This window comes from Mycetomoellerius zeteki, unplaced genomic scaffold (genome assembly GCF_001594055.1).
Source record: "Mycetomoellerius zeteki isolate Tzet28-1 unplaced genomic scaffold, Tzet1.0 scaffold25, whole genome shotgun sequence".
In the NCBI taxonomy this organism is placed as follows: Eukaryota; Metazoa; Arthropoda; class Insecta; order Hymenoptera; family Formicidae; genus Mycetomoellerius; species Mycetomoellerius zeteki.
The window spans coordinates 2494716-2522660 of record NW_017257227.1 but is presented as its reverse complement, the minus strand read 5'-3'; the positions used below and the strand labels follow the sequence as shown (position 1 = coordinate 2522660).

The 27945-nt window shown below is 30.1% G+C and overlaps 3 protein-coding genes across 3 annotated transcripts; 1 reads left to right on the top strand and 2 right to left on the bottom strand.

Annotated features, from left to right (window-relative positions):
- Window positions 1–184: 184 nt before the first annotated feature.
- LOC108723777 (15-hydroxyprostaglandin dehydrogenase [NAD(+)]) lies at window positions 185–3105 on the bottom strand. The gene is made up of 6 exons (XM_018449734.1): window positions 2913–3105; window positions 2722–2848; window positions 2477–2583; window positions 1496–1669; window positions 799–953; window positions 185–480 (listed from the first exon to the last, which is right to left on the bottom strand). Exons 1-6 carry the CDS (start codon window positions 3006–3008, stop codon window positions 357–359), a joined length of 783 nt encoding a protein of 260 aa, XP_018305236.1. The 5' UTR covers window positions 3009–3105; the 3' UTR covers window positions 185–356.
- Window positions 3106–4312: 1207 nt separating this feature from the next.
- Window positions 4313–13148, bottom strand: LOC108723679 (uncharacterized short-chain type dehydrogenase/reductase y4vI). The gene is made up of 13 exons (XM_018449591.1): window positions 12679–13148; window positions 11504–11625; window positions 10369–10492; window positions 10113–10219; window positions 9786–9959; window positions 9344–9498; window positions 8945–9056; window positions 6476–6592; window positions 6102–6228; window positions 5501–5607; window positions 5247–5420; window positions 4936–5093; window positions 4313–4592 (listed from the first exon to the last, which is right to left on the bottom strand). Exons 2-13 carry the CDS (start codon window positions 11594–11596, stop codon window positions 4457–4459), a joined length of 1584 nt encoding a protein of 527 aa, XP_018305093.1. The 5' UTR covers window positions 11597–11625; window positions 12679–13148; the 3' UTR covers window positions 4313–4456.
- A 2180-nt stretch (window positions 13149–15328) lies between these two features.
- Window positions 15329–26810, top strand: LOC108723678 (peroxisomal hydratase-dehydrogenase-epimerase). Its single transcript, XM_018449590.1, has 14 exons — window positions 15329–15748; window positions 15968–16094; window positions 16266–16372; window positions 16675–16848; window positions 17400–17527; window positions 17603–17749; window positions 18856–18874; window positions 19212–19284; window positions 23760–23923; window positions 24361–24487; window positions 24599–24705; window positions 25323–25496; window positions 25729–25883; window positions 26579–26810. Exons 1-14 carry the CDS (start codon window positions 15656–15658, stop codon window positions 26808–26810), a joined length of 1827 nt encoding a protein of 608 aa, XP_018305092.1. The 5' UTR covers window positions 15329–15655.
- The last annotated feature ends 1135 nt before the right edge of the window (window positions 26811–27945 follow it).

The window sequence follows — 27945 nt, the reverse complement described above, 5'->3', positions numbered from 1 at the left end:
CATAAAAAATGCATATGTTATAATATAAATATATTATATATCGTAAACAATCTAAATCTTAGTTACTATCTCCTTTTTTTTAGTAATAAATGTCTGCATAATATTCCGATGTTTAATAATTATACATTTAAGAAACTAAAATCGTAATAAAAAAAGTAACAACACTTTTATTATATAATATAATGCTAGCACTTTTTAGGGTCACGGTTTATACGTGTGATTGAAAAAAATCTGAAAATCTGAAATGATTCTAGTTCGAATAAAATTGATGCAGTCAATATCAAGATGTCGAGACCAAATCCCTAACAAGGATCATTTCAGATTTCAGATTTATTCTATCTTGAAGAATTTCATACCTAAGAGGCAATGTACGGCGATAATTTGACCGTTAATGGTGGCTCATTATTCTGAATAAGCCAAATTAATCCATTTTTACCCTTTTGAATTGCCATGACTACAGATTGTGCCACATGCACAGCACTGTAACAAATATATTATGTTCCAGAAAAGATATTAATATAATTTTTATATTATTTTTAGTAATAATATAATAATAATAATAAATAATATTAATGACTATTATCTTTTTTTTATGTAGGATATTTGTATGTGTATGTTTTTAATACTAATAGCAATATTAATAATAAAATAATGAATAAATGTATATAATAAAGAAAAACGGTATTCCTCTCTGTCAAAAATAATAGTATATCCTAATTGTATATAAATTATGGCATACATGGTTGCTTCTAAGATTCATATATATAAATATTTCCATTACGTTTTTTGTACACTTACGATTGAGGATTATGAAAATTTGAATCTGTCTTCTCATTATTAACAATATCTTGATCAATAACATCGAGATATTTGTGCTCATCAAGCGTCATTGCAGTCATTGTGAAACTAGGACATATCGTAAGAATACGAACTCCTGTTTTGTCATAAAATTTCTAAAAAGGATGTTACGTTAGTAAAAGTTTTTATTACTTTGGATTATTGTTAATATAAAGTATTTTAACGGTTTGAATAAATTTATAAAGTTATAAGAAAATAATATAAATAACATATACAAAATTATATTTTTAAAAGAATTTTGAAATATCTTCTGAATAAAATTATTTCGTACGTGTCCGGTATCGAACTTGCATGCAATTATATCAAAACAAGAAAACAGGAACCTTTTTAACAAAATTTGTCGTGTATAAATTAAAAAAAAATAATATATCTCTTAAAACAATAATAAATACGTTTAAAAGATATACTTTTTGATATTTAAATATATATAACAAATATATAAGGCAACTGAAAATATTTTTTTGGATATTCTTTAATCCCCCCCTATAACAAAATTAGAATATTTTAAAAATTTCTTTTATTATCTGTATATATTTCCTATTCTTTCTTTTAAACGATTTAAAAAATACAGCATTTGTAAAAAAAAAGCTTACGGTAATATTATAAAAGATTCCATACTTTACGAAATATAAATTACCTCAAGACAAAGACCAAACCCGACGACAGCATATTTAGAAGAACTATATACCGGACATAAAATGAAAGGGTCAATACCAGCTCTAGACGCTATATTTACTATTGTACCTCCTTTGCCACCTTTATGTTTCCCCATGTAATCCAATCCTAACGTTGAGCCGCGAATTAACGCTATCTATAGAAATAAAATATATAATATTAATTAAGTATACAATTGACGCATTATTTATATATACTTGTAATTAATCAAATTATTAAATATTTATAAAATTATGTATGTCTAATATAAATATACTGACAAACTCTTTATAAGATATATAAAACATATTGAAAACGAGAATTTTCTAGTAATGAAACTTCAAAAAGACCTTAATTGTTATTTCTAAAAGTTTTTGACGTCGCAGAATTCGATTTTGGCCTCTAAAATTCAGATATCAAAAAAATAATCTGATATCGTGAATCTCGGTTTTAAAAGATTTGGTATTGCTGAGTTTGAATGCATTATGAAAATGTTAAATTTTAAAAAGTAGTAATCTATAATATGAAGGGGAATTTAGTGTCACACGAGTCGTAATCATAGAGTTTGGAAATCAGTAGATATTATTTGCGTAGCATTCATGAGGTTCAAATAAAGAGAGACTGAAAATTTAGTGTTACTTTCAATTAATTCCTTAAAATCGAGTTTTATAATAATCACATCATTTTTTAAAATTCTATCCATTATATTGAATTTATCATTTTTAATTTTTTATTTTTGATCCCAGAATCAAATAAAGTATTATCAAATTATCCTACACGTTAAGTTTCATGAAATTCAAACGAGCAATTTATAAAATAAATAAAAGGAAATATGTTTAAGTGAGCTTATTTATCTACAAAGGATTAATATATTTATTTATTTACAATATCGTTTTTCAGAAATCTTACTAAAATAAGTAAATTATTCGATTAACCAGTTAAAGTTTAATGCTTTATTACTCACAACATTAATAGAAAACGTTTGTTCGATGTAACGGTCATGACACATTCCAGCATTGTTAACAAGTATGTCAAGTCCATTGAGTTCTTTGACAATTTGCTTGAAGGTTCCTAAGGATAAAAATAATCGGTTAGTATTTACTTCTCTAATTTATAATGGATATTTCGCATCTAAAAATACTAAATAAACGTCATAATTATTGACAATAAATAGTCCGGTAAAAAATATTTAAGAAATACGGTAATTACCGCCATATACTTCCAAGTTTGTCAGATCAAGCGGAAAAAAGATGACGCGATCTTTCCCAAATTTTTCTTGCAAAGTCATCGTCGCGTTGTAACTACGTTCTATCGGTAAATCGATGATGGCGACTTTCTAAAAATTATTAAGCCAGATAGGAAACACCAATTCCATTCTTTTATTTTTAATTCTAAAGTACCTTCGCGCCTTTATGCAATAAATCTTCGGTAATGTAGTAGCCAATGCCGGACCCGGCACCCGTGACTATCGCCGTTTTATTTTGTACGTTGTCCATTATCTAATGTTATCGCGTCAAAAAGATTAAATATCGAAAGAATCAAACACACAAGATGTCAGAAATAAATGCTTGACGCTTTTATATATCAACAATCTGGTTGGTATGCAGTTAAATTATAAGGAAAATAAATGTTTAAAGTTTATAAATATATAACCACACTTATCACCAAATGTTCTATGATAATTAGAAACTTATATTTAAATGAGTGTTTACGTTCAAGTTTAAGGATTCTGAATTTCAATTATGTTGCACATATTTACGTTTATTAGTAGAAGCGGGCATTCAACAAGAGCAAGAACGCAAATGCGTGGCAAATATATGATAGCATTATATACAGGGTGTATCTAAATAACATACACTAATCAGTGCTATTCCTAATAAAAAACTGAGTCAAAAAGTCTTTTAACATTTTGCAATTTTTGCAATAGTTAAGGTATTAGTTACAAGATATTAATTACTAAAAATCGCTGAATATTGGTTTCCAATAATTTTTTACTCAAATACTATCAACTTTACAGAAAAACTGCTAGAGATAAAAATTGTTTATTTTCTTCTCATAAAGTTATGAGAATTTTTTCAGAATTTTTTAATATCGTATTTTCTCATGTTGGTAAAAATAAGAAAATGCAACACTAAAAAGTTGATAAAAAATTCTGAAAAAATTTCATTTTTCTACTACAATCTATTGTAATTATATTCACTTTTATTTATAATTAGAATAAGTTGTGAAAGGTAGATATATATATTACATCATTTATTATGTATGTATATTATATACATTTATTTTAGCATTCTATGCTTCAGTTTTATTAAAAGAAAAAGAATCTAGAAAAGTGTCATCATTGTTATCGCTAACTCTATTTATTCTCAAGTAATAGTGAATATTATATTATTAATAACTATGTTAGAAATATGTTACCATAAATTTAGAATTTTCAATATTTAATTAGTTTGATTACGAATTTTGCCTACTAAATATTATTTATCTACGTCCAATTCGAAAATATGTTCAACTCGAGAATATGCAAGCGGTAATTGTCAATTGATTTCGATAATTTATCCAAAAAAATAATTAGATCTTTTAACAAATCCGCGGCTTTTTGTAATATAAATACGCGTTGTTTATTACATTTACTGAAATAAATAATTCAATATTTTTATTTTTCGAATTTTCATAATTAGAAGTTTAGATCTATACATTTTCTATTGTACATAGAGAGTAAATAAATTTACTAATAAATAAATTTGATATTTGAACGTAATGTACGTAACTATCGTAAGAAAATTTTTAATGATCTGAGATTTCATGCCGCGCTGCAAAACCACAAAATATATTTTTAGAATTGTGTTTGAATTATGTATTTATTTTTGAATGATGAAAATATCGAAATATATGCCGTATTGGTATTCATGTAACAAGGATAATTCGCCATGAACTGCAGATTTTACACCGAAATCTTCAAATCAGTGTAAATCGGTAATTGTACGGCATAAGCAGGTTGATCGTTTTCGCTGACAAAAACTGCGCCGTTCCCTCCTTTTTCGATCAATTCCACGATAGCAGTTGCCACGTGCTCAGGTCTGTTAAACGGAAAAAAAAACATTATGTATAGATCTATTACATAAATCCTTCTTACGCATTAATCATTTCTTTAATTAATATAATCGAATCGCAACAGAGAAAAAGACGACTTTATTTATTTTTAATATGGTGTACTAGAAGATATGTTTATATATTAATTTATAATTTAATTTATAATTGAATATAATATTTTTATTTGTAATAATCAATTTATGTAAAAATATTAATTTATTACTTTCATATTATTTTAAGATTTAATATTATTTATTTTATTTATTATAATTCTTTGGTACAAAAATAATGTCTTTTGTATGAAATACCTCAACGCTAACTGCAACTTACGATTGACTTTCCATCGTCGTCATCTCCTTGGCAGCGATCTCATCGTCAAGTAAGTCCATCGCGTAGACCTTGCTTGACATGAACTTCGAGGCCAAGCCAGTAGTTGTAAGACCAGGGCATATTAACAATACACGTACGCCTGTTTTCTCGTAAAATGTCTAGAAATATGCAAAAAATATATCATTATAAGAAAGCCCATAATGCTTTAATCATCCTAACATCCAGCATAAAATAACGACAATATTGTTCAAATAATTTGAGATTGAATTACAATTAAAACTGTATTTATTATTTGTTTATAGAAATTTTACCAGTAACGATGAGGTAAATCCGACGACGGCAAAACTTGTTCCAGCGTAAATCGGCGCGATCGGATTGCCTTGCAAGCCGATTATAGAGGACATATTGACGATAGTACCACCTTTTCCTCCCTTATGCTTTCCCATGTGATTCAAGCCCAATATCGTGCCACGTACAACCCCTTTCTGATTGTAAATACGACGAAACGATAAGAGCAACAAATTTAAAATAGGAATAATAAATTAATTCCGATATCGTTACTCACGTAATTAACGTCAACCATTGGCTCCCATTCCGCGTCGTTCATGATACCAGCATTATTGATAACAATGTCTAGTGTTCCGAATGACTCTATTGTTTTTTTGAAACAAGCTGTAAAAATTATAAAAGCATAAAAAATGTTTTTGTTTGTCGCAAGAAAATATTTCATTAAAATTATATAGATAAACTCAATTAGAAATATAATTTCTCTTTCTCCCGAGACATATTATTAGATCATTAGATTAATTAGACAATATTAGGTGAAAATCGACTAAGAAATGTTCAACATAAATAGTAGATTAATTAGATTAATTTGCAATTTGCAAATTAATGGAGTAACTAAATGGAGTACGAATTTTAGATAGAGATTGATTTCTTATAATAGTGATTCTTTATTGTAATAAGAATATTAAATAAAAAACTGCTTGATCGCAGAAATAATAGCATTTGTTTGACAAACAGACGATTAAGACAGGAAATAAAAAGTATAAGTTGCGATAATTGATAACAGGATGACGCTTATTATACTATCTATTCGTATTATATTTTACAATTTTGTATTCTTAATTGCAATTGATACGTTTAGCGTTTGATTAATACAATACCTGTCAATTCTTCAGCATTCGCTACATCTCCAATAAGAAAAATGGCATGATTCGCACCGAATTCCTTCTCCAATTCCGTAATCGCATTTTCACCGTTCGAATCGGGCAAATCTATGATTGCAACGGCCTGCAATTATTAAGACAAAATATAAATGGAAAAAAAGTTTTGTTGGATTATTTGGAATTTCAGTAGATTCAACCAGAAAGATACACAAATCTCAGACACTTATAATTAAATCTATTAAACATTCTAGCTAATCAAGATAATTAAAAATTCTATTATGATAACCAGAATTCTGATTCATATGATCAGAATTCGTTTTGTTTGTATTTTTGTTGACGCAACTAGAACATTTTTTTTTTTGCTTAATTACCTTCGCTCCGCTTCGAAGTAATTCTCGAGCAGTGCAATAACCGATGCCGTTGGCTCCACCGGTGATGAGCGCGGTTTTCCCTTGAATCTCCATCATAAATGTGTTATGTTCAATATACTTTCAAAAGATAACGCAAATTTCGAATCACACTAACGGAGTGATCCCGTCCAGCACCGATTCGCGAATGAATTCGACGGTGTTGCTAACGAGAAGTCATATAAGTTGAAATTCGAGAAGTCGATCGTACATGATAAAATATCGGATGCGGATAGAAATCGGATAACACAAGCTCGTTCTCGAGGTGAACAAGATCGGATTTGCGCATCTAGACGAGAGAAGCATGAAAAAAAGAATCTCTCAGTGTTACGTGAGGGACGTATGAAATGCAATCGAAACCACTAAAAATATTATGAGAGAGGTAATTCATCCATTTCTTAACGCTGATGAGATATTATTATTATTATTATGTGAATAAGATTATGTTAGAAATATAAATAGGATCAAATGTTATAAAATTAATTAAATTATATTTAATTAAAAAAAGAAATATATTCTTTTTTTTTCTTGTTATAATTAAAAATATTTATGATTTGTTATTATTATTTAATTATAAAAATAAGAAATATGTTAAAATTCTTTAATTAATATCGTACAATTCCAACTAAATTATAATTGCTATTTTTTTGCAATTTAAAAACAAATTTGAAGGAAATAGATAGGAACTAGGAAAAGTAATAAATCTTTTAAAAAATAAATTATAAAAGTGTTGTTATGTGAGAGAAAGAGAGGTAAATATCACTGGTCCGTTAATTTTATTAAAAGGCAATGCATTTATTGGCAATATTAGCAACATACATATCGTAACACATAACAAAAACGAAACGCCACTGATCGTTTCATCGATGGAAAGCTACAATAAAGGATTACGCGAACAGGCGATATCATTTAAAAACAAAACTCAACTAGCTAGACATCTAACCGACGTATCAATCGGAGCTTTGCAATCCGATGCAATTTGCATATCAAACAAATTGTCCCGTGTTTCCCTAGTAAGTACCTAATATCGAAAGAACGTGATCGCGTCGAGTGTCGTGCTTGCACTTGACTACAGATTCTAACTCTATCTCTATCGCTATACCGTTTCTAAATATTTTTGTCTCCCTCAAAATATTGTAGAAAAATTATAGACACGATTGGATATATAATTTCATTTGTGGAGTAATTGTCCGACGGATTTCGGTTTAATTGCATTCGCGGTACAGACAACTGATGCATGTAACTCTCGAAACATCGAATTGTCGAACTTCAAAGTGGAAATTGGCATAAAGTCAACTCTCAATTTTTTTATTAAGTTCCTAAAATTGAATAGATTCTAAATATATCCAATATAAAAACTGTGTCTAGTTGTGCTTTACACTTTTACTTACCTTATTATTCCACTTTTGTTGAGTTACATATATATTATTTTATTCTTTTTCTTAGATGTAATTAATAGATTTCCGACAGTTCGTGAATTTTGTGGATTTAGAGTTACTTGCATCGGTCATCATAAAAGTGTGTAATCTTTCTTCCTTCTTTTTTTGTACGCTTCGAGAGCGCGAAAATAAATGCTTATTTCTTTAATAGTTTTATTTTATACGCTCTCATATACGCTCTCCCCTCATCTTCCTCACACAAGCAATAAATATAAAGTGTGTCTATTATACTCGACCTGATGAAACGCGATTACATTACATGCAGCATATATCATTAAACGGAATGACGTTAAAGGAATCGTCGATATTACGACATGTGCGTTAGAGAAATGAGTAAGTCACGCGACGGTTACAGAGTGCGGCAGGATTGAAATATCATTGCGATAATTTCCATTTTGATGCGATACACAAGTTTGACACAAGATTGTGTTAGCAACGCTTAGAAATTCCTATAAATTTTTTGAACTCGACAATCTTCGGCTAACGAGCGTTGTTGAGGCCTGTGCAAAAATCGACGGAAAGTTGCAACGCGGGTGCAGGACGGAAGCGAAAGCCATTGTTTTTATAAAGTATAATTTTTGTAAAGATTTTTATAATTTTTTGTAAAGATCTTTTTATTCTTTTCTTTTTAAATATCGCGACTATCTCTCTTTCGCATAATTATCAAATCCGAAGACTCTGTCGTGGGTTTCTACTAACAATAAGTATAAAACGTATCAAAAGGATCGCTTTCTATCAAAAATCTGAGATGATCTCGATGAATCTCGAATAATGCATTTGTTGTTATTAAAAAGAAAAATAAAAAACGCATCGGTCTTTTAAAAGTTTTGGTACGAAAGTACAAATAATTTACGTTTCGCTCGCATTTGCGCCTTTTTGACGGCGCGATGGGATTCTATATATCTCGATACAAATTACAGTTAATTGTGTGGTATGGCATAGATATTTGCAGCGAAGCGAGGAAGAATCGTTGCACGCGCTCGGGACCCTCTTAGTGCTTTGAAAAACTGATCTCATGCGGCGGCTGGTCCTTCTCCACCATCCACACGCTTCCGCTCTTGCCGGTGCTGAGCACGTGTATCAACGCCTTCGCCACGTGTTCCACCCTGCAACGTCAGTTGTCTTTCACAAATTGTTTCTATAGTGCTAATTTTATTCTACATTTCTGTACTTGAAGAAGACAAATATTATGTAACATCGTTACATGTAAAATAACTTTGTTCTTTATGCTATGATTACTTTTTTCCTAAATTGTTAATTAAAAATAGTGTTTTAAAATGATACTAAGGAATTAGTAAATCACAATTGCTTATTATTATTCATGTACTTGATCCTTTAATCATGAGTTATTTATTCACAATTAAGTTGAGAGAGAAATTATGTAAAATTATACCTTTGAGGAATTGATGAAACTATGTCTCTTTGCCAGGCATCTTCATATCGAGCCAAAAGAAGTTTTCTATTAACGTCACGTACCAATTTAGTATCTGTAGCACCCGGACAAAGTGCCATCACCTTAACACCCGTTAAATCTACGTGATATTGATCCTTTTAAAAATTGAGAAGAAAATTAGTACATCTTTCCTGTATTTAGTTTAATAAAAGAAACGGTTAAATATCAGTTAATAAGTTGTTAATTTATATTTTCTAAATCTTTGAACACAAATTTTTGAGCTCCTAGTTCAACTTCTGTAAATAATGGAAATCATTGTTGAGGCCTGTGCAAAAATCAACGGAAAGTTGCAACGCGGGTGCAGGACGAATAATTCTTGTTATTCCGAGATAATAGTTACAATCAATAGATGAGATCGAGATATTGAAAAGAAACTTCTTACCCCAAAAGCTCTGGTAAAGCTGACAAGAGCCGCTTTTGTCGCGGAATAAATTGGTACGCTGACGTAAGGGTTAATGCTGACGTTGCTGCCAGTATTGATGACGACTCCACCCTGGCCACCCCTATCGGTGCCCATAAATCGTTGAGCAAGCAAAGTACCGCGTATTACTCCATTCTATAATTATATTTGTAAAGAGATTTCAATTTTTTACTATGCGTGTACATATAAAATAATTTTTATAAACATGTTATTTGAATGGCACGTGCAAAAAAACAATTGCAAGGAATCTATCTATAAGGAATCTATCTATCAGGAATATTTGCTTACGAGATTAATGTCTACTTCAAGCTCCCAAAACCGGTCATTCATGATACCAGCATTGTTGATAACGATATCAATATGACCGAATTCCGTGATCGTTGTCTGAAACGATTCTGCAAATTGAATTGTATGCTAAACAACAGTTGCATTACAAACGAATATGATATACATATGTATATATGCGTTAGCCACTTATGCGATGATTTATAAATAAATCGACGATAGATTAAAAATCGCGAACGACTATCGCGAGTTATCATACCTTCGAATTGCAGATAATCCGTGACATCGCACTGCGAGAAGATCACACGACCTTTACCATATTTTTCGGATAATGTTTCTACCAGTTTCTCTCCTTCTTCAGTGTTTATATCACATATAGCCACCTGTATATAATAAAAAATTATTAAATTATTAAAAAAAAATTTTAATCACTCTCCGGTTTCTACATACAAATTTAATTAGAAATTATGTTAATTATTCCTCAAAATAAAGATTATCAGGTTTCATAACTATTCGCTACCTGCATTCTACTAGCAGCCACATTTAATTTCGGTATTATCACATACAATACAGACTTTCAAAGGATGTCCTAAAGATGCGAAAAGACGTCCTTATATGTCCGAAAAACATTCCCATTGTGTGTCGGATACGGCAGGATCTCAATGCTATCTAGACTAATAGTATCAAGAAAAAATTCGCTAGCAGACTGACGGTTATTAAACATGATAATCTTTATTTTTAGGAATAATTGTCATTATTTCGAAATAAATTTGTATATAAAAAACCATTTTTATACAAAAAACCGAAAGACGATTCAAATTTTTTTTACAACCTAGTATTTTAGATAAATTATATCATACAAATTGTTTGAAAGATATTATTTCTTGCATACTTATAAATTGTTTCAAATTGAAATTTTTATAAAAATTTCGTCGACGCTACCAGAAAATTAAATAATTCTAAAAACAGAAATAGTATATTTGCTATTAAGAAAAATATCGATTACATAAAATATGATACTGTATATATAACGAATAATGCAACTATTCGAATAAATATTTTAAAATAAATAATGTAATGTGTACAACCATGTATCGTCAATTATGACAATTTTTTTTCTCGAAGACGCAAGAAATTTTTTCTCTGTCTGAAAAGTCTAAATATAAATCAGATGTTTTGAAAGAAAACACGCATCGAAAGATCTCTGGAACACTTGTTTTGCTTGAAATTCCAAGTCGTGAAAACGAAACATGACTTTGACCTCGTTTGAAAAATTGAATAGTGGCATTATAAATTTCTTGTTTCAAGAATGACTCTACGATACAAAAAGTCTGAGACTATAAAGGATTATTAAATATATATGTTTTCTCCTAAATTATAATTTTATAATGTACCTTGGCACCCTGATTCAACAGTTCGATGGCATACGCTTTACCGATGCCGGATGCGGCTCCTGTTATAAGGGCAACTCGCCCTTTTGCTTCCATTTTCTTTAAGTTTTTATCTTCTCTCGTACCTGCAGATATAAAATTGGACAATAACATATCAGTATTCTTGAATTAACATTTTTAATTAACAAGAAAATTATAATATTGTGAAAAGCATTGTACTTGTTTAGCGTGTTCAAATTTAAATGGAAAATTTGAACTAAGTAAAAATTTCAAAAAGGGGCACGGCAAACTTTCGATGCAAATTTCTCGCGAATTGAATGTTGGATCACTTGCTTATGAATGTGGAGTAAATACGAGGTGTAAAAATCTTTTAGCTGTACAATATCATCTAAAAGTATCTCAAAAAAATTAGCTAAAAAAATCAATATCAACTTATATCTGCTAAAAAATTTTTGTTATAAATATGCTTACAAATACGCTTTGCGTTATAAATATATGTCCGTTAAAGTAAATTTAATTACTATTTCGTTAAAATTAGCACACTAAAAATTCTTTTAAGTTTTTTAGATTTGTTTATTAAATCTTAATATCAATGGCTTATTCGTGTATTTTTTATTAATTCTTTCTTTGTTCTATTATATATGAACCTATTCCATTCTTCAATATTAATGTTGCTTCTATGTTATGCATTATTAATTATTTTGTCACTTCACACAATTGATCGTATAATCAGACATATCTTATTATTTCAAGAGAACAAAAAGTGATAACGTTTTTTATGAATATTTCAATTTTGAAATCCTCCACATCTAACTGTGTGTCTGTTATTTCTTATAAATCTCAATTCTCCGTTTTATAAATGATTAATTCATTCCTACGTATTCCAAGGGCAGAGGGCATCACGCTTCAAGTACATTGCACCATTCGTCCACCTGTCACTTCGACCAGCATGTCAGCACCAGCGAAAAAACAATTAAGATACTGATACCAATAATCGCAAATGTTATTCACACTTTTCATTCTGATATTATAGAACTTTTTGAATTTAATTTCACGCCAAAATTCCGATAATATACCACTAAATAAACGCTCACAGTACACGTCCTATTATACGTCATCTGATTCTCTACCTCTGCCGAGATAAAGTTCATTGGCTCGTTCCGTTCTCCGTATTATACCTTTTCAATTTCTCCACCCGTGTGTGACGTTTTGCAATAAGCGGGATGAAATAAAGCTGGCTAATTGGCTAGTTTGCGATACTTGGATTCAGTGGTTCAGACGTCGCGTCCTTCCTCCGTCAAAAGGGTGAGATTAACGGCGGCAAAGCAGTCCTGGGAAGGTGTGGTTGGTGGTTGATAGTGTACTGGCTGACTGACGGTCGAGACGGTCGGGGTGTACACCCGGTATAGTCTGATATTGATTGGTGCGTCTGCGTGCCATGCGGGTGTGCGCGACGCCGGCCGGTGCGTGCCCTTCATACACGCGGTGCGTAAATGCGTGCTCTTGCAATCCCTCGGCAGACTATCCCAGACTATCCGTCGGTCCCGAGGTCCCTTTTATTTTTAGAACCGTCACCGAAAAAGCGACAGCACCCCGAAAATGAAAGTTTGAAAGTCCTTTTCTTGAAAAATTGAGATCATACAAAGTGAAATTTGTTTGATCTCGAGGAGAGAAAAATATATCTTTATTTTCTTGCTTAATATTTTATTATGTACTATATATATTGATTTTATAATTATTACGCTGTTGTTGTGTTAATTCGTTTAATTTGGACTTTTCTGTAAGAGGGTACAAAATGTGTATTTATTCTGATTAAAAATTTAGACGGTCGAGACACTTCCATCTATTATGATTGTCTATTATGATTAAAAACTGTTATACCTATAAATTAGAAAATTGTCACGTAAAATTATAAATACGATTGATATAATAATTGTATATCTCACAGAGAGGGGATGTGACATATTTGCGAGATAAAAATTGATTTAATGAGCACTTATGTTTGTCATTTAAGTTACGCAAGCTGTGTGTTTGCATATACACACCTAACTTTAAAAAGGCGCAGTCTTAGCAGTTACCCTTTTTTTATTTTAAATTTCACATGCGAAATATATAAATCATCATATATGTGTGTATTTATATACTTATTGAGATATACCGATATATTTAATAATTGCTTATTGAATATTAAAATCTTGAACTTAATCTTTCTTTCATTTTAGATTTTACATGCAATACATAAAACATTAACATGCTTATTAAGATAACGTTATCGGTATGTCAATCACAAACAATTGCTCCCCGAATATTGAAATCTCGTACATACCTATTTGCATGTTTTTAACATAGTATACTAATCAGTAATATGATTAATAAATTACTTTATTTCATAATGTTTAATGGAATTGCGTTGCATAAAAAATTATCATTAATCAGACTAGACAAAGACTATTCCCCTACAGCACAAAGTTGCACAAAAGTTGCAGTAACATTGCTGCAACATTGCATGTTATAACAATATTGCAGAGATTTTGCAACGATATTGCTGCAAATTCTGTGCTATATGGGTTTTTTATGTTTAATAAAATATGTATGTGTTTTGCAATATGTTTACCGTTAAAACTCATACATATTTCATCAAACATAAAAAATAAATATTTTTAATTAAAACATTAAGATTTGTTAAAGGGTCCAGTAAAGCAATATTGTCAAAAATTTTCATTTTAATATAGCTTTGCATATATGTAGAAAAAGTAAATAAAATAATAAATAAATAAATTTAATTGATGCTGTTTTAAACTGTTTTTATCTGTTTAAAAGCAGTTTTAATGAATCAAAAGGAATCTGCTCTACCTATAGGAGATAACTTATTGTTTTCAAGCATTTAGGTATGTCACATCTTAAAAAATATTATCAAAATATAAAAATTTCTCTCTCTTATATGTTTTATTATTACATTTGATATTTGTGTAAAATTTAAGCATAATTTTCTTATTGGTTTAAAAATCATTTAATTTTTTTTATATATACTAATAAAATTATTTTTTTTATATATACTAATAAATATTTGTGCACAAAATTATTGAATCTATTTATTTAAAAGTTATTTATCTAATAAAACTGCAATAAAATAGATTACTTCACTTCATAAAGCTATTATAAGCTAAATTTATTTGCTGTTTTGTTTTTTGCAGTTGGTTTCAGGGAATATTTATGATAAAAATATTTTTGCTGATTAGTTTATATTGGCCTTTTCAGTCAATTTTTGGCTGATATTGATATTGTATAGCCGAAACATTTTTTAAACCCAACTGTAAATTTCCTGATTCATTTATTTACTGTTATGAATGCAGAGTTACATTAAAATCAGAATTTCCTAGTTGGTAAGGTTCCCTTGTTAGTTGTTAATATAAACTCATGCGCTGCGCTAGTTGGCCTTTCTAGATTACAGTCATTGATTAAACACATCACTGTAATTTTAATGTGGACTTTGTCTTTGTTTGCAATCGTTTTCTGGCGAGCGATATATCATTTATATCATTTATTTATTTCATTATTATGAATGTTTAATTTAATTATTATGAACATCTACTTATTTTTACGAATACATCATATATGCATATATATATATAAATTAATACAGAATGCATAGCATCTAGTTTAAAACGTTTTGATCACTAAAGTTTGAACCTTTAAGTATTCCTTATCTTTTATAAAAATTTATACAAAGTTTAACTTGTGATTTCACTCCACTGAATGTTTCGAATTTTCTCGAATGCCACTGAACTTAAAACTACACTTATTATACAATGAGGAGATGAAGATATTCACAGCGCCGTCTCATGGATAACGAATCTCACACGAAGAGAAACTCTGACGAATTGAACGTCATGCAGATCGCGAGGTCGAAGATCGCCGAACGAAAACAGTGACTTCTTCCATATCGGTTCAAGGAGGCTCTCGAACTGGTTGAAGACTTGGGTCACAGCTGGTGGTCTCATCGATAAAGAAACATTGTGATTTCACGCAGTTAACTGTTTTATTATAAAAATATAAATTTCACGAATAGAAATTCATATATTGACGTGTTTTAGAACTTTTATAAGCAAAGAAATATACACGAAAGAGATTGTTTGCTGGAAAATTGGTAGAATAATGCAGATTAAAGATAAACGAGTTATAGTAACTGGAGCAGCAAGTGATGTGGGTCTGGCATTTAGTAAAGAGCTGCTGCGAAATGGCGCTTCGGTATGTAATTTAATATAATAATATTGTACAATATTCATATATAAATATATTAGTTGTAACTATTATGTAATAAAAAATTACATAGCCTTCTCTCAAAAATATTCGTTAATTAAACTCATCACTGTGTTTCCTCATATAAATATAATATTCCTTTATTTTATTTCCTTCGTTAATAGCCAATTATTGTAAAAATTAATAGAATGGTTACTAATATTTTAGATGATAGTTATGATCGATATAAAGCAATGGATTGGAGATCAAGCTGTAGAGAGTTTAAACAACGAGTTTGGCCGCAAACGAACTGTATTTCTTCGCTGCGATGTAACAAATAATTCCGAATTTGACAGTAAACATAAGTCCATTTCATGTTATTAATTTGTATTTTATTAATGCACACGCTAGTAAGCAAACTCGAACATTGCTTACATAAACTACAAAAGTTAATTTAATTTACAACTTTTGCATTTAGGGAATATTTATCGAATTTGTTCAAAACCGAAACTATAAACTGTTGCAGCCACGTTGAAAGAGGCAATCAGCATTCTGGGTGGGCTGGACATTTTAATAAACAATGCAGGCGTAATAAATGAAATTGACTTTTCCAAAACAATTGATGTTAATGTGGTAAGTTTTATTTCCAACTTCTTGTTTTAACTTCGTGTAATTATATTAATCTTGTAAGGAAATATTGGTCACAAATATCAACAAAAGTCTTTAAATATTTTCTGGTGACAGACCATTTTACATGTAATTATAAAAAATTGTATTTAAAAATTTTACATGTAAGCGCGCGCGCAAATTTGTATAAAGTTGCTAGAAAAGCTAGATATAAATGGAACTAATTGTGTCTCAATTGAAAATAAAATCGCATGATGAGAGAATTTTAGATAAAATAAAGTTCCAAAATATTAATTTCGATATTGCAGACAGCTGTGATTCGTGGGACTCTTCTGGGGATTCAACAGATGCGAAAAGATTCTGGTGGCAAGGGTGGTATTATCGTAAATATTTCGTCCATTGCCGGATTACGAGCTGTATCTCAGCTTCCAGTATATTCTGCTACAAAACATGCCGTGGTTAGTTTCAGCCGTTCCTTTGCGGTAAGTATTTACATTTAAAAATATAATGTATAATAAAATCTATGACAATTATAATGAACACAAAGTGAATTTAGAATTTTACGTTTTTTTATCGTTTGATTTTTCAGTGGAGACTTTGTTTAGAATCATAAAAACACAAATTACAAAATGTTTCGAAATCGAGCAAGATTCTTTTGTATAAGAAATCTACGAGATCTTTTTTTGAAGATTATGACTAATTTTAGGAATGATTAAACAATTCCTTTTCTTTCTTTCTTGGCAACAAATCTTTTCTATTTTGAAATTGTTTTTCAAACTTTAAAATTCGATGATAATTTTATCTTATTAGATATAATAAAATGTGTATATACGTGGACGCTATTTTCTTACGTATATCTGAATTTTTATAACTCTTCTAAAAGATGATTTGAAAGAGGAATGAGAAAGAAAAACATCAAACTTTAAATCATGTTGTAGCAAATAAGTAATTAAAATTTGACTGCAATAATGGATAAAACATATAAAAAGGCCTATAAAAAGCATTATTGTAATCAGATATTTTTTCTTTACAGCAACCTTATCACTACGAAAGGACTAATGTAAAAGTAATTGTTCTGTGTCCCGGTTTGACCGACATATCAGAAGATGTATCACAGGGTATTTCAAACGTTAATACTTTGCAGAATGATCGACAACAGAAGTAAGACTGACGCTAACTTGTAATTGACGCACTCTAAAAATGTACATAAAATACAAAAGATAAATATGTTGCCAGGGTGGAGAGCGTTGCTCATGGATTGATATACGTAATTCGATGCGCACAGAACGGCAGTGTGTGGATTAGCGAAGATGGAAAACCAGTTTTTGAGGTGCAGCTTCCCGATACTTTGCCGCAAAAAATTGAAGTTGATGCACAGAATTAGCCGCTAATATAAAATCGATCCCAGATTAAATATTGTTATAATTCACTAATCCAACAATTATTATAATTCACTAATACAACAAATAATATTACTAATTCAATTAACTGCTCCTTTTTACAAAAAATATTTTGTTACATAAAATCTGTTTTTGATTAATGGAAATTGTAATTGTGATGTGAAATCTGTAATAAACTTTCATAGATTTTTATTTTATAATAAACAGCGTGTTTATTGTTAAACAGATATTAAAGTCTTTTTTAAAAGAAATAAATGTGAGCATAAAAAGCACAATAATATTTTTAATAAATAGTTTATGTTAATTTTATAAATGAATGATATTGAGAATATTAAATATGTTGATTAAATGAATTAATATTAAATATATAATTAATTTTTTTACTTTTTTGGATAACTAGAGATTTAAAAATAACTTTTTAATATTTCGAATAAAATATGAAAAATCTTGTGAAATCTCTGAGAAAATTCGACAATTTAAATGTTTCTTTATAATTTATCAAATATATAAATAAGCTAAGCAAAATGTATTAGAAAATTAAGTCATCCTGAAGAATTAAAAAAATCGAAAATATTTTTGTTTTAACCTACTTATCTTTTTACCTTATAGTTTTAACTAATATTTTATAATACTAAAAGATACAATTAGTTTCTCGATACAAAATACAACTTTTAAAATGAATTTAGAGAAGCCGATTTGGTGAAGCGCCTCACAGGGTCATCGAGCGTTTCAGAATGATTCGTAGCGACTCAAAGCGTTTGAATTCATAAAGTATCTATAAGAGATCATTTATCGACGAAGTATAAATTTCAGTATACTTGGCATTTAGTATGCTCGGCAGTTATATATAAAATATCGTAAAACAAAACTTTAAACACGTTTTTCTCGAAATCACTTGTTTCAAATTAGCTAGCAGTAGCAGCATAACTTTAACATTTTTATTCGATTCACTTGAAATCTTGACAGTACCTTTTATGCTAAATTATCTACAAAAATACATATGGATTTGATGCTTCATTTAAAACTTTCTTCCTTCTTGAACATACATATAAAATCTTGATGAATATGGAAATCTCGTAATTTTCGTAGCTTGATAAAATCGAAATATGTATCCTTGTGCATCTAAATGATATTCTATTCCTTTCTCAAATTGCCTCATAATCGTTCAAATTCGTACGTCTGAGGAAGAAGCAAGCAATAATCACTATCATTAACATAACGATAATTTAAATGTAAATAGTTTGACAAAACATTTAAAAATAATAATTGCTAATAAACTATAATCTCAGAATCTAATCGTACTTTTACTGATAAGATAGTATCACATTATTTTAACAAGTTATAAATGCTAAAAACTTAAAAATAATTTCTTTTAAATATATATTTGTAATATATCGATAAAATATTATTTAAAAAATTATTTAATATATATTATATTTCTTCAGATTACGCAAACTAAAGTCGCACTGCGGCATAAAGAATACAGGAAATCACATTTCAACAACAACGTTAGTTATAGTAAAAAATATCCCACAAATCAGTGATCAGTCGAACCAATTATTAACTGTTTGGTACGCAGAGACTGTAATCTTTTACAGACATGCGTGTTTATGAACCGTTTTGAATCGCCGCAACAGACGCATAATACTTACACAGGCGTGAATCTCGCGTTTTCACGGCGTGCAGCGTAATACGATAACTAAGTAAAAACCACAAAAGAAGTTACTTTCCTTCTCGATTTCGAGTAAAGTTCGATCGGAACCAGTTCGTATCGGTTATGGTATCGACTCGAAGCCGACATGCGCTGTTCCTCGGCTAATTTATCGTCGGCGCGACGTCGATCAGACGTTAAGTACGCTTTTTCTATTGATAAGTGCAGTGAGCACGAGCTGTGCGCACGTCAGGCTCTTATCACCGTTTTGTGCCACACGACTGTACCAAGTGCATTATTTCTAAAGTTCGCCGACGCCACGAGCGATTGATAAGCGTCCCGCATAATTTGCAAATAATCGCAAAAATTAAAAAAAAAGTAAAGGGTAAAGTTTTCGGTCGTTAGTCTCTTCTTCTCTTGCGTTATCTGCTTTTGTTATTTTTAGATTGATAGTTTGTCTATATTTAATAGATTGATCAAAGAATTTACGATAAATTTACAATAATTTTGTATTTACATATATAGTATTATATAATATATATAAATATATCAGATGTTATCTTTCATTTACAATTACATTCTGCTATATATTATTCATAAAATATAAAATTTAATAGAAATATAAAAATTTATAATAATATGAAGATTAGATGACGACTAACACGACAATTCATCAAAAAATTTATAATAATATGAAGATTAGAAAACGACTAACACGACAAAAAATAACTTCAGTGATTTTTGTAAATTTTCGTAAATTCTCGGAAGAAAGAATATAAATTTTCTACGTAATGATGAAGCCGCGGTAAGGTCATTTGATTAGGGTTGACTTATGATAAGCCTGCCAATGATAATGACATCGATAACAATTTATCGTATTGCTCGTTACAACTACAATTACGCGAGAGCGGCCAGACTTTTAACAAAAGTTATATCATCCAATGACTGTCACGTACCCGGAACGATAGTTCCACGCCTCTAAGTTTGACCCTCTGTTAATCATTATTTTATTTTGTAAATATTATACACACACATATGCACAGTGCCACTTACGTAAAATATCGTGCGCTGGTGTTCTGTAAATTTCTAGCCAAGTATGCATTTCTGCTCGTATCAATTCGAAAAGATATACAAACACATTTAAGTGCAATCGTTTGTATTTTAAGTCTATTTCTATTTTATTGTATTTTACTGCGTTTTCTGCATTTGAACTGAATGCAACACGTGTACACTTAGACCTCGAAGAAAAAAAAGAAATTATAACACAAAAAGAACCTAACTAAAACTAACGGAAGCAGTCCTTATAGAAATTTAATACTGGAAATTAATGATTAATTATTTATTTTAAATAATAAAAGTATTTTTGTTTAGTGCTTTTAATACTCAAAATAAAGAATTTTCAGTATTAAATTAACCAGTATTAAATTGAATTTCTGTAAGGGAGTAAAAACGAAAATGCATTAAAAATAAATTTGAGAGTAATATAAATACATAAGTACAGCGTCTGGAAGCTGCAGCAAGATACGTCAGAAACATAAAAGGGCAAAAATATATCTTCCCCTTGTACGATGCTGCAAAAAATCTACGAGTCACCAGCCAGTTCCGCCCCCGCGACTGTCATAAATTTCTATTAACCGAAATGGCCCGGTGAGTATCACACTATTTTAACAAGTTATAAATCCTAAAAATTACGGTGAGGTAAAATCAAATATGCAAAACAAATATTTTTGCGGGAAATTTTAAAAAGATACATAGCTGGGTTGTGCGTTTTAATAATTTTTTATTGCGCTCGCGCGCGCGTTCGCTGGTCAAACGCACTTTGATCACTTCCAATATATCTTGCGTAGCTCCTTAAACATGACTTTATAAACATGTTTTTACAATTTTTCTTAATATAATATATTTATTTTTCCAAAAATATGTATATAAAAAGCATTTAACATTTCTTATATATTCTATGATGCGTATTTATACACATAATTGAAAAACTTGTTAAAATTTTTAATATATTTTACATGTGTGTCTCAAACGAAGCAAATTTTCTTAGCAAACTTTATGTTAATTTCACACAGATAAATGTATTAAAAGATGACATAGATGTTATCTATGTAAAAAATTAATACAAAAATACGATATTTTGACATAATTTGGAAACAAACATTTTTCAGTAAAATTAACATTGATAATATGTTAAATTTATATTTTATCTAGTTATCTTAAAGTTTAAACTTTTAAACTATATTATTTTCACGTCATTTGTTCAATTACTCATAATAATCGAATTATTTAATATTTTAGCTAAAAATAGTGTTAAACGTCAATTTAACACAAAATATTTAAATAATACAACAATTATACGCACAAATTACATTAAATGAACACATTCGGATATATATTAAAAATTTAATATAAAAGTTTTAACATCTTGTATTTTTGTTAAAAGCCGATTTTTTCACGCAAATATAAAATGATTTTTATATATTATATTAACAAAATAAATTGTCACATAGTAAATATTACGTAAAAAGCAATAATGTTGTTGAAGATGCAATCACTTAATTAACGATCTATTAACAGTCTAGATGCTTAGTCTAGTATTCGCCGCGATACAATACACTATTAAAATAAGAATCTTATTTTTAAACCGTACATGTGAGAACACAATCGATAAACTAGAAGCCTATACCGGTTGAAGCTAGATCTTTTAATGCTTTAAATAATTTTTAATGTGAATTTTATATATATATATATGCTATAACTTACATACATACCATGTATTTGTGGTCCTTCAAACTGCGCGCCGAATTTGGTTTTCCGGATTTATAAACGCAATTAAACTACTGGAATAATATGAATTAAATTAATTGACAATTTTGATGCACGACATCATATTAACAAGATGTTAATGTGCTGAAAAACTGTAAATAAATTTATTGCGAAAAATATTACCTCGGACTACACTATTATTATCTTCAAGTAAAAGAAAAAGCGCGCTTCAATGCCTCTCGGTCTGTGTCCTGTATATCCAATATCTAGAAAGCACATTGCCATGATGCGATTAATTAGTCTCTACGGAAGGGGTTAATTAGGGTAAGACGCTATCAGGCACACTGAGAAAAGAGAACGACGAAACGCGACTGGTCAGTCTATAGTGAGAGGGGAGATAAGAAAAGCCAATGAAAAAATAGAGGATCGCAATAGATCAAAAAAATCTTAAAAGTTATTGTTATCGAAAGTAACAATCTTGTTAAATAAACCATTTATTTAACAATTTTTTTGCATTGTTACCCCTTTTTATAGTCATGCTAATATTATAATTCAGTTTTGAAATCTGTTTCGCTTTAAATTGAAAATTTGAAGTTTCACGATATAAGTAATGATCGAGCCCAGTACAAATTATTCATCAATAAATAATCATTATAATTTTCTCGTATCAGCAATTATACACATAATTATATAGCTAATGTATCTTTTACAAACTAAAAAAAACTTGGCGAAAAAATTAAATTATATCAGTCTAACGAATTTAATAGTATTTTAATCCATTGGGGTATAAATATGCTTTCTGGTATAAACATGCTCAATAAAATGCGATATCCTTAGATTTCAAATACCCTCGACGATGTCGAGTTTAAAGAGAAAATTCGAAAATTTCTTTTTTTATCGTAATTGTTCGATCTATATATCTGCTGTTTAATCTAAATGTAATCTACAGCCCGGAGTCCACCTTTCACCCTTTGAGACATCCCCGCCACGACGGAAACTTAAGTCGCAGTATCACGAAATCCCACATCGCTACTCATCATATATAAATACCATTCGAACGGTCTCGAAGTTCAGTCGAAACATACGTATTACCAGCACAAGCTCCCGATTCTTCAGCTTTACGCTCGAGAACCTAAACCGGAAATTAGTTCATTTCTTCAAATATTTAAATATCCAAAGCGGTTTCATTCATGGAGAATATAATAGGTAAGTCTGCTTCTTTCATCAAGAAAAATATGTATCTATCAACATGTTTTGTCATAAAAAACGTATGATATAAAAAATAAGTTTTCGATTATATTATTTTTATAAATTATAATTTTAATAATTATAATAATAATTTTGTAAATAAATATTTTTATAACTTTATAATTTAATTTCCTGAGATAAATTATTATGTAAGGCTTTTTTTATAAAGTGTGGAGCGAAATAATTCTTATTATTCAAATAATGAGAATTTACTTTATCAGAAAAATTTGTAATATATGCAATAGCCTCAATAACATGTATTTTGTTAATATTAATTTTTCTGATAACGTAACTTTCTTTCTTTTATAAAACAAGTTTTATGTTATAGAGCCAAGTTTGAGAATCGTTCGCCGTCGTTCTTCAGCATCTGAAAGGGCGAAAGAGATAGAAGCGATCAATTGCATTGTTTCTGGAAAAAATGTTGTAATAACTGGCGGTGCAGCAGGATTGGGCTACGCCTTTCTTAATCATTTCTTGAAGCACGGAGCAAAGGTATGTTTAATAATTAATATTATAATTTGCAGTATAAAAGTTTAAAAAATTTGCAAGAAATCTACATAAATTAGCATTACATAAATAATTTATAATTCTCTATAAATCTATAAACTACATACATTTATAAAGTCTATTATTTAAATAAGGCTCAAATTTTATCATATAAATGTATAAATATATAAAAGGTCTTTTATCAAAATTTATATATTTCTAATAATTAAGAAAACATACTCTTTTGTGACATCATCTTTTAATTGAAAATTAGTATTATTTTGCAGATTAAATTATTTATCTTTTTCCTGTTAGATATAAAATATATGTTGCCGTCTTTAAATCTAGATTCATAGAATGGCATTAGCTATTCTACGATATTTATGAAGTATTAATATCATCTCGGCACTATTATATTTAAATTTATTTCATATTTGTTACAGAAAATAATTGTATTGGATATCGATGCTGAAACCGGTAAACGAATTGAGCTCGGCGTTGAAAAATCTTACGGCGAGAAGAAAGTGCACTTCATACATACCGACGTATCTAATCACAAACATGTGACTGGTAAATATAGAGATTTTCAAATTGCGTAGATATATGTTACTATCGCTGAATTTTTCAGAATATCGTTCTTACTTCTTAGAATATCTTATTTTTGTCTGTACCAATTTATAGATGCTTTTGAACAAGCATCAACGCTATTAGAAACCATTGACATCGTGATAAATAACGCTGGAGTTTTAGATGAACGAAGATGGGAAAAGGAAATCTCGGTTAACATTGTGAGTATCATTGACAACAATTTATTGATTTATTAATAACTTTACCAATGGTTTCCTAATTTCATGATTTCTTTATTCTGATGTTTTCTCTCTTAAAACTTTTACAATGTTTTTCTTATCTTGAATATATTGTATATTTCAAATAATTTCGTGATTTTTGTGTCATAAAATAATTTTACCAGATTGCATATAAGAATATATAAAAAGATTGGAAAATAAATATTATTAATAACTACTCTTATAGAAATTTAATACTGGCCAATTTATTACTGAAATATAGTAATTAATTACTTATTTGGAGTACTAAAAGTACTAAACAACAGTGCCTTTAATACTTAAAATAAATAATTACTATCTTTCAGTACTAAATTGATCAGTAAGCATTAGGGAGCATTTATAATAGCCGTAATCTGAATAAGAATTAACTGATCACAATATCGAGTATTCTTCTGTTACAGTCGAATATCAAGGAAATACTCGATAGTGATTAATCAATTTTACAGATTATGGCATACGACATACGTCTACGGCCAGTATAAATGCTCTTTTAGATTTCTGTAAGGTATACCTGTAATAATAAAAATAAAGAGTAGATCCTAATGTCATATCAATGTTAGGGAGGCATGGTCAGCACTGCGATGCTAGCTGTACAATATATGAGCAGAGATACGGGCGGTCACGGTGGTATCTTGGTAAACGTGAGCCAGCATATGGATATTCGAAATACAGCTCAACTTCCGGTTTACACTGCCACGAAGCACGCCATCATCGGTCTATCGCAGTCTCTATCGGTAATTATACAGAATTGAACGCAGCTAAGTCCATCTATTATTTAAACGATCATCCTAAAGTAGTTACATACTTACAAACAAAAAGTATAATTACTTATAAACTTCCCAATATTCTACAAGATTGTTATCTTGTGGATTGTAAAATAATGAAGTATTTAATTTTTATTATTACTTATTATATGTATATATATTATTATATGGAGTTTTCATAATCACGTTTACTCTCCAACAGGATCCTTATCACTACGAGAAGACCGGTGTTACCGTAATAACTTTGTGTCCAGGACTGACAGAAACTGCACTGACAGTAGATAGTCCTAATAAACTTCTTTCCAGAGTCATGAAGGCAGATTTCGTTAAGAATCTTGAACAGTTTCCGATACAAACGTGAGTTATTAAAATTGTCTCTATGTCATAAACGTTTGACACAAAACAGCCAGATAAATTAACCAGTGCGTGCTGGATAATAATAAAACATAATAATGTTCGTGCTGTAGAATTAAATTCTAATATAAATGCGAGTCTCTCGCTCCTTCAACAAATTTCGTAACAAATACGACGGTTGCTCAAAAAGTAATGTCTCACATTTTTTTCCTCATCCAATAATAAAAGTAGAAAAGTGAAATTTTACATATATTGCAAATTTGAAGTTTGAAAAATTTGAGACATGTTACTTTCTGAGCATCCCTTGTAATTACAAATAAATTACTTATCAATTTTTTTTAATGAGACACAACTTTCAGTGAAAGTTTAAATCTTCGTGGTCACACTTCTTAAAAGTTCCGTAATGGTCAACCGGGGTCAAAATGACTCCAGAGTGTATTTAATCAATTGCTGTTATTCATAGTTTTAGTTCTATGAAGTTTTCGTTCAAAAAAATTACTAATTAAATGCGCTCTGGGATCATTTTGACCCCAGTGTGATCACAAAGGGTAAAATATCAGGTTAAAATATTAGTTCTATATAATTCAGTTCGTAGATCCTGACGCGAACGTACATTTCTTCCGGTGCTTACATATGACCGCCAATTCAGCAAAGATAAATTTCTCAACGACTCATTGCTATTTAATCTTGTTTTGCAGGCCTTACATAGTCGCGCAAGGCCTGATGACGATATTGAGGATTGGTGAGTCTGGCAGTATTTGGGTTATCGAGAGCGGCAAAGCGCCTTACGAGGTTTATGTACCGAATCCGCGTACTCTGCGTCGTCATTATAAGAACAACTTCCCACACGTCGATACTAAGGTCGCGAGAGGTCGCGCGATAAGAGAAGTCTGCGACAGTACGAGGACAGGTCTGATGAGTTGCGCCTGATAATCGGCAAGCGCACGACCGTGATCTCTCACTCTGTTTAGGGCTGAAAATCTTCGATCCACGTGGCGAGCGTCATCCGGAGACTTTGCATTAGAAGATATTTCACATGTAGATCAGTGTAACCGGAAGTGCAGAACAGACGAGATGCAGCCGAAGCGATACTTCGCGGGAAATAGTATTCCCGAGATTCTTCGTAGATAATTTTGTATTACAAAGTTTCATGCATATTTTCTTTTTCCTCAGCCATCCAACTGTATTCGCTGGTTCACGTTTCCGTCATAATTTCCTTAAATACACGCATACATGTTCAATCTTTTTTTTTATTTCTTATTAGTAACGCCAGCTTGTATGAAGGTGCCTGTGATAAAAAAATTTTATAATAAATATTATTTTAAAATGAACTAATCTGAAAATAAGACCTTCAAATTTTTTTTTCATGTAAGGGTCTGAGCACAAGAATTGTAATGGTTGTAATGCTTACTTAGGCCTGTTACACAATAGAATCGCAATTCGTAAGCCGTAAGAAATTGGCCAATCACAGTTGAATATGACAAAAATAATCGACTATGATTGGTTAATTTCTTACGGCTTACGAATAGTTACTCTATTGTGTAAGCGTCGTCTACAATACACGGAGTAAAAAGTAAGGGTAAGAAATTGACAATCACAGTCGATTATTCTTCTCACAATCGACTGTGGTTGGTCAATTTCTTACTCTTACTTCTTAAGCTGGAAACACAATGGACACAGGCAATAGGCACAGGCAACAGGGAATAACGAGCCGTCCAATTAGAGCTGTGGGATATAATATCGAACTTATACCCCAGAGCTCTAATTGGACGGTTCGTTAGTCCCTGTTGTCTGTGCCTATTGCTTGTGTCTATTGTGTTTCCAGCTTTACTCGCATGTATTGTAGACGACGCATAACAAGCCTAAGTAAGCGTTACGACAATTCTTGTGCTCAGATCCTAAGTTTCGTACTGAACTTTTAAGATTATAACTCATTATACGCTGCAAATTACAATTTTATTCGTTATAAATGGCGACTTTCGATTATATTGATGCTGGGAACTCATATTTCTAATGTGTTAATAATGCGTTGACGATTACTTCCGAGCTATTTAAAAATATCGGA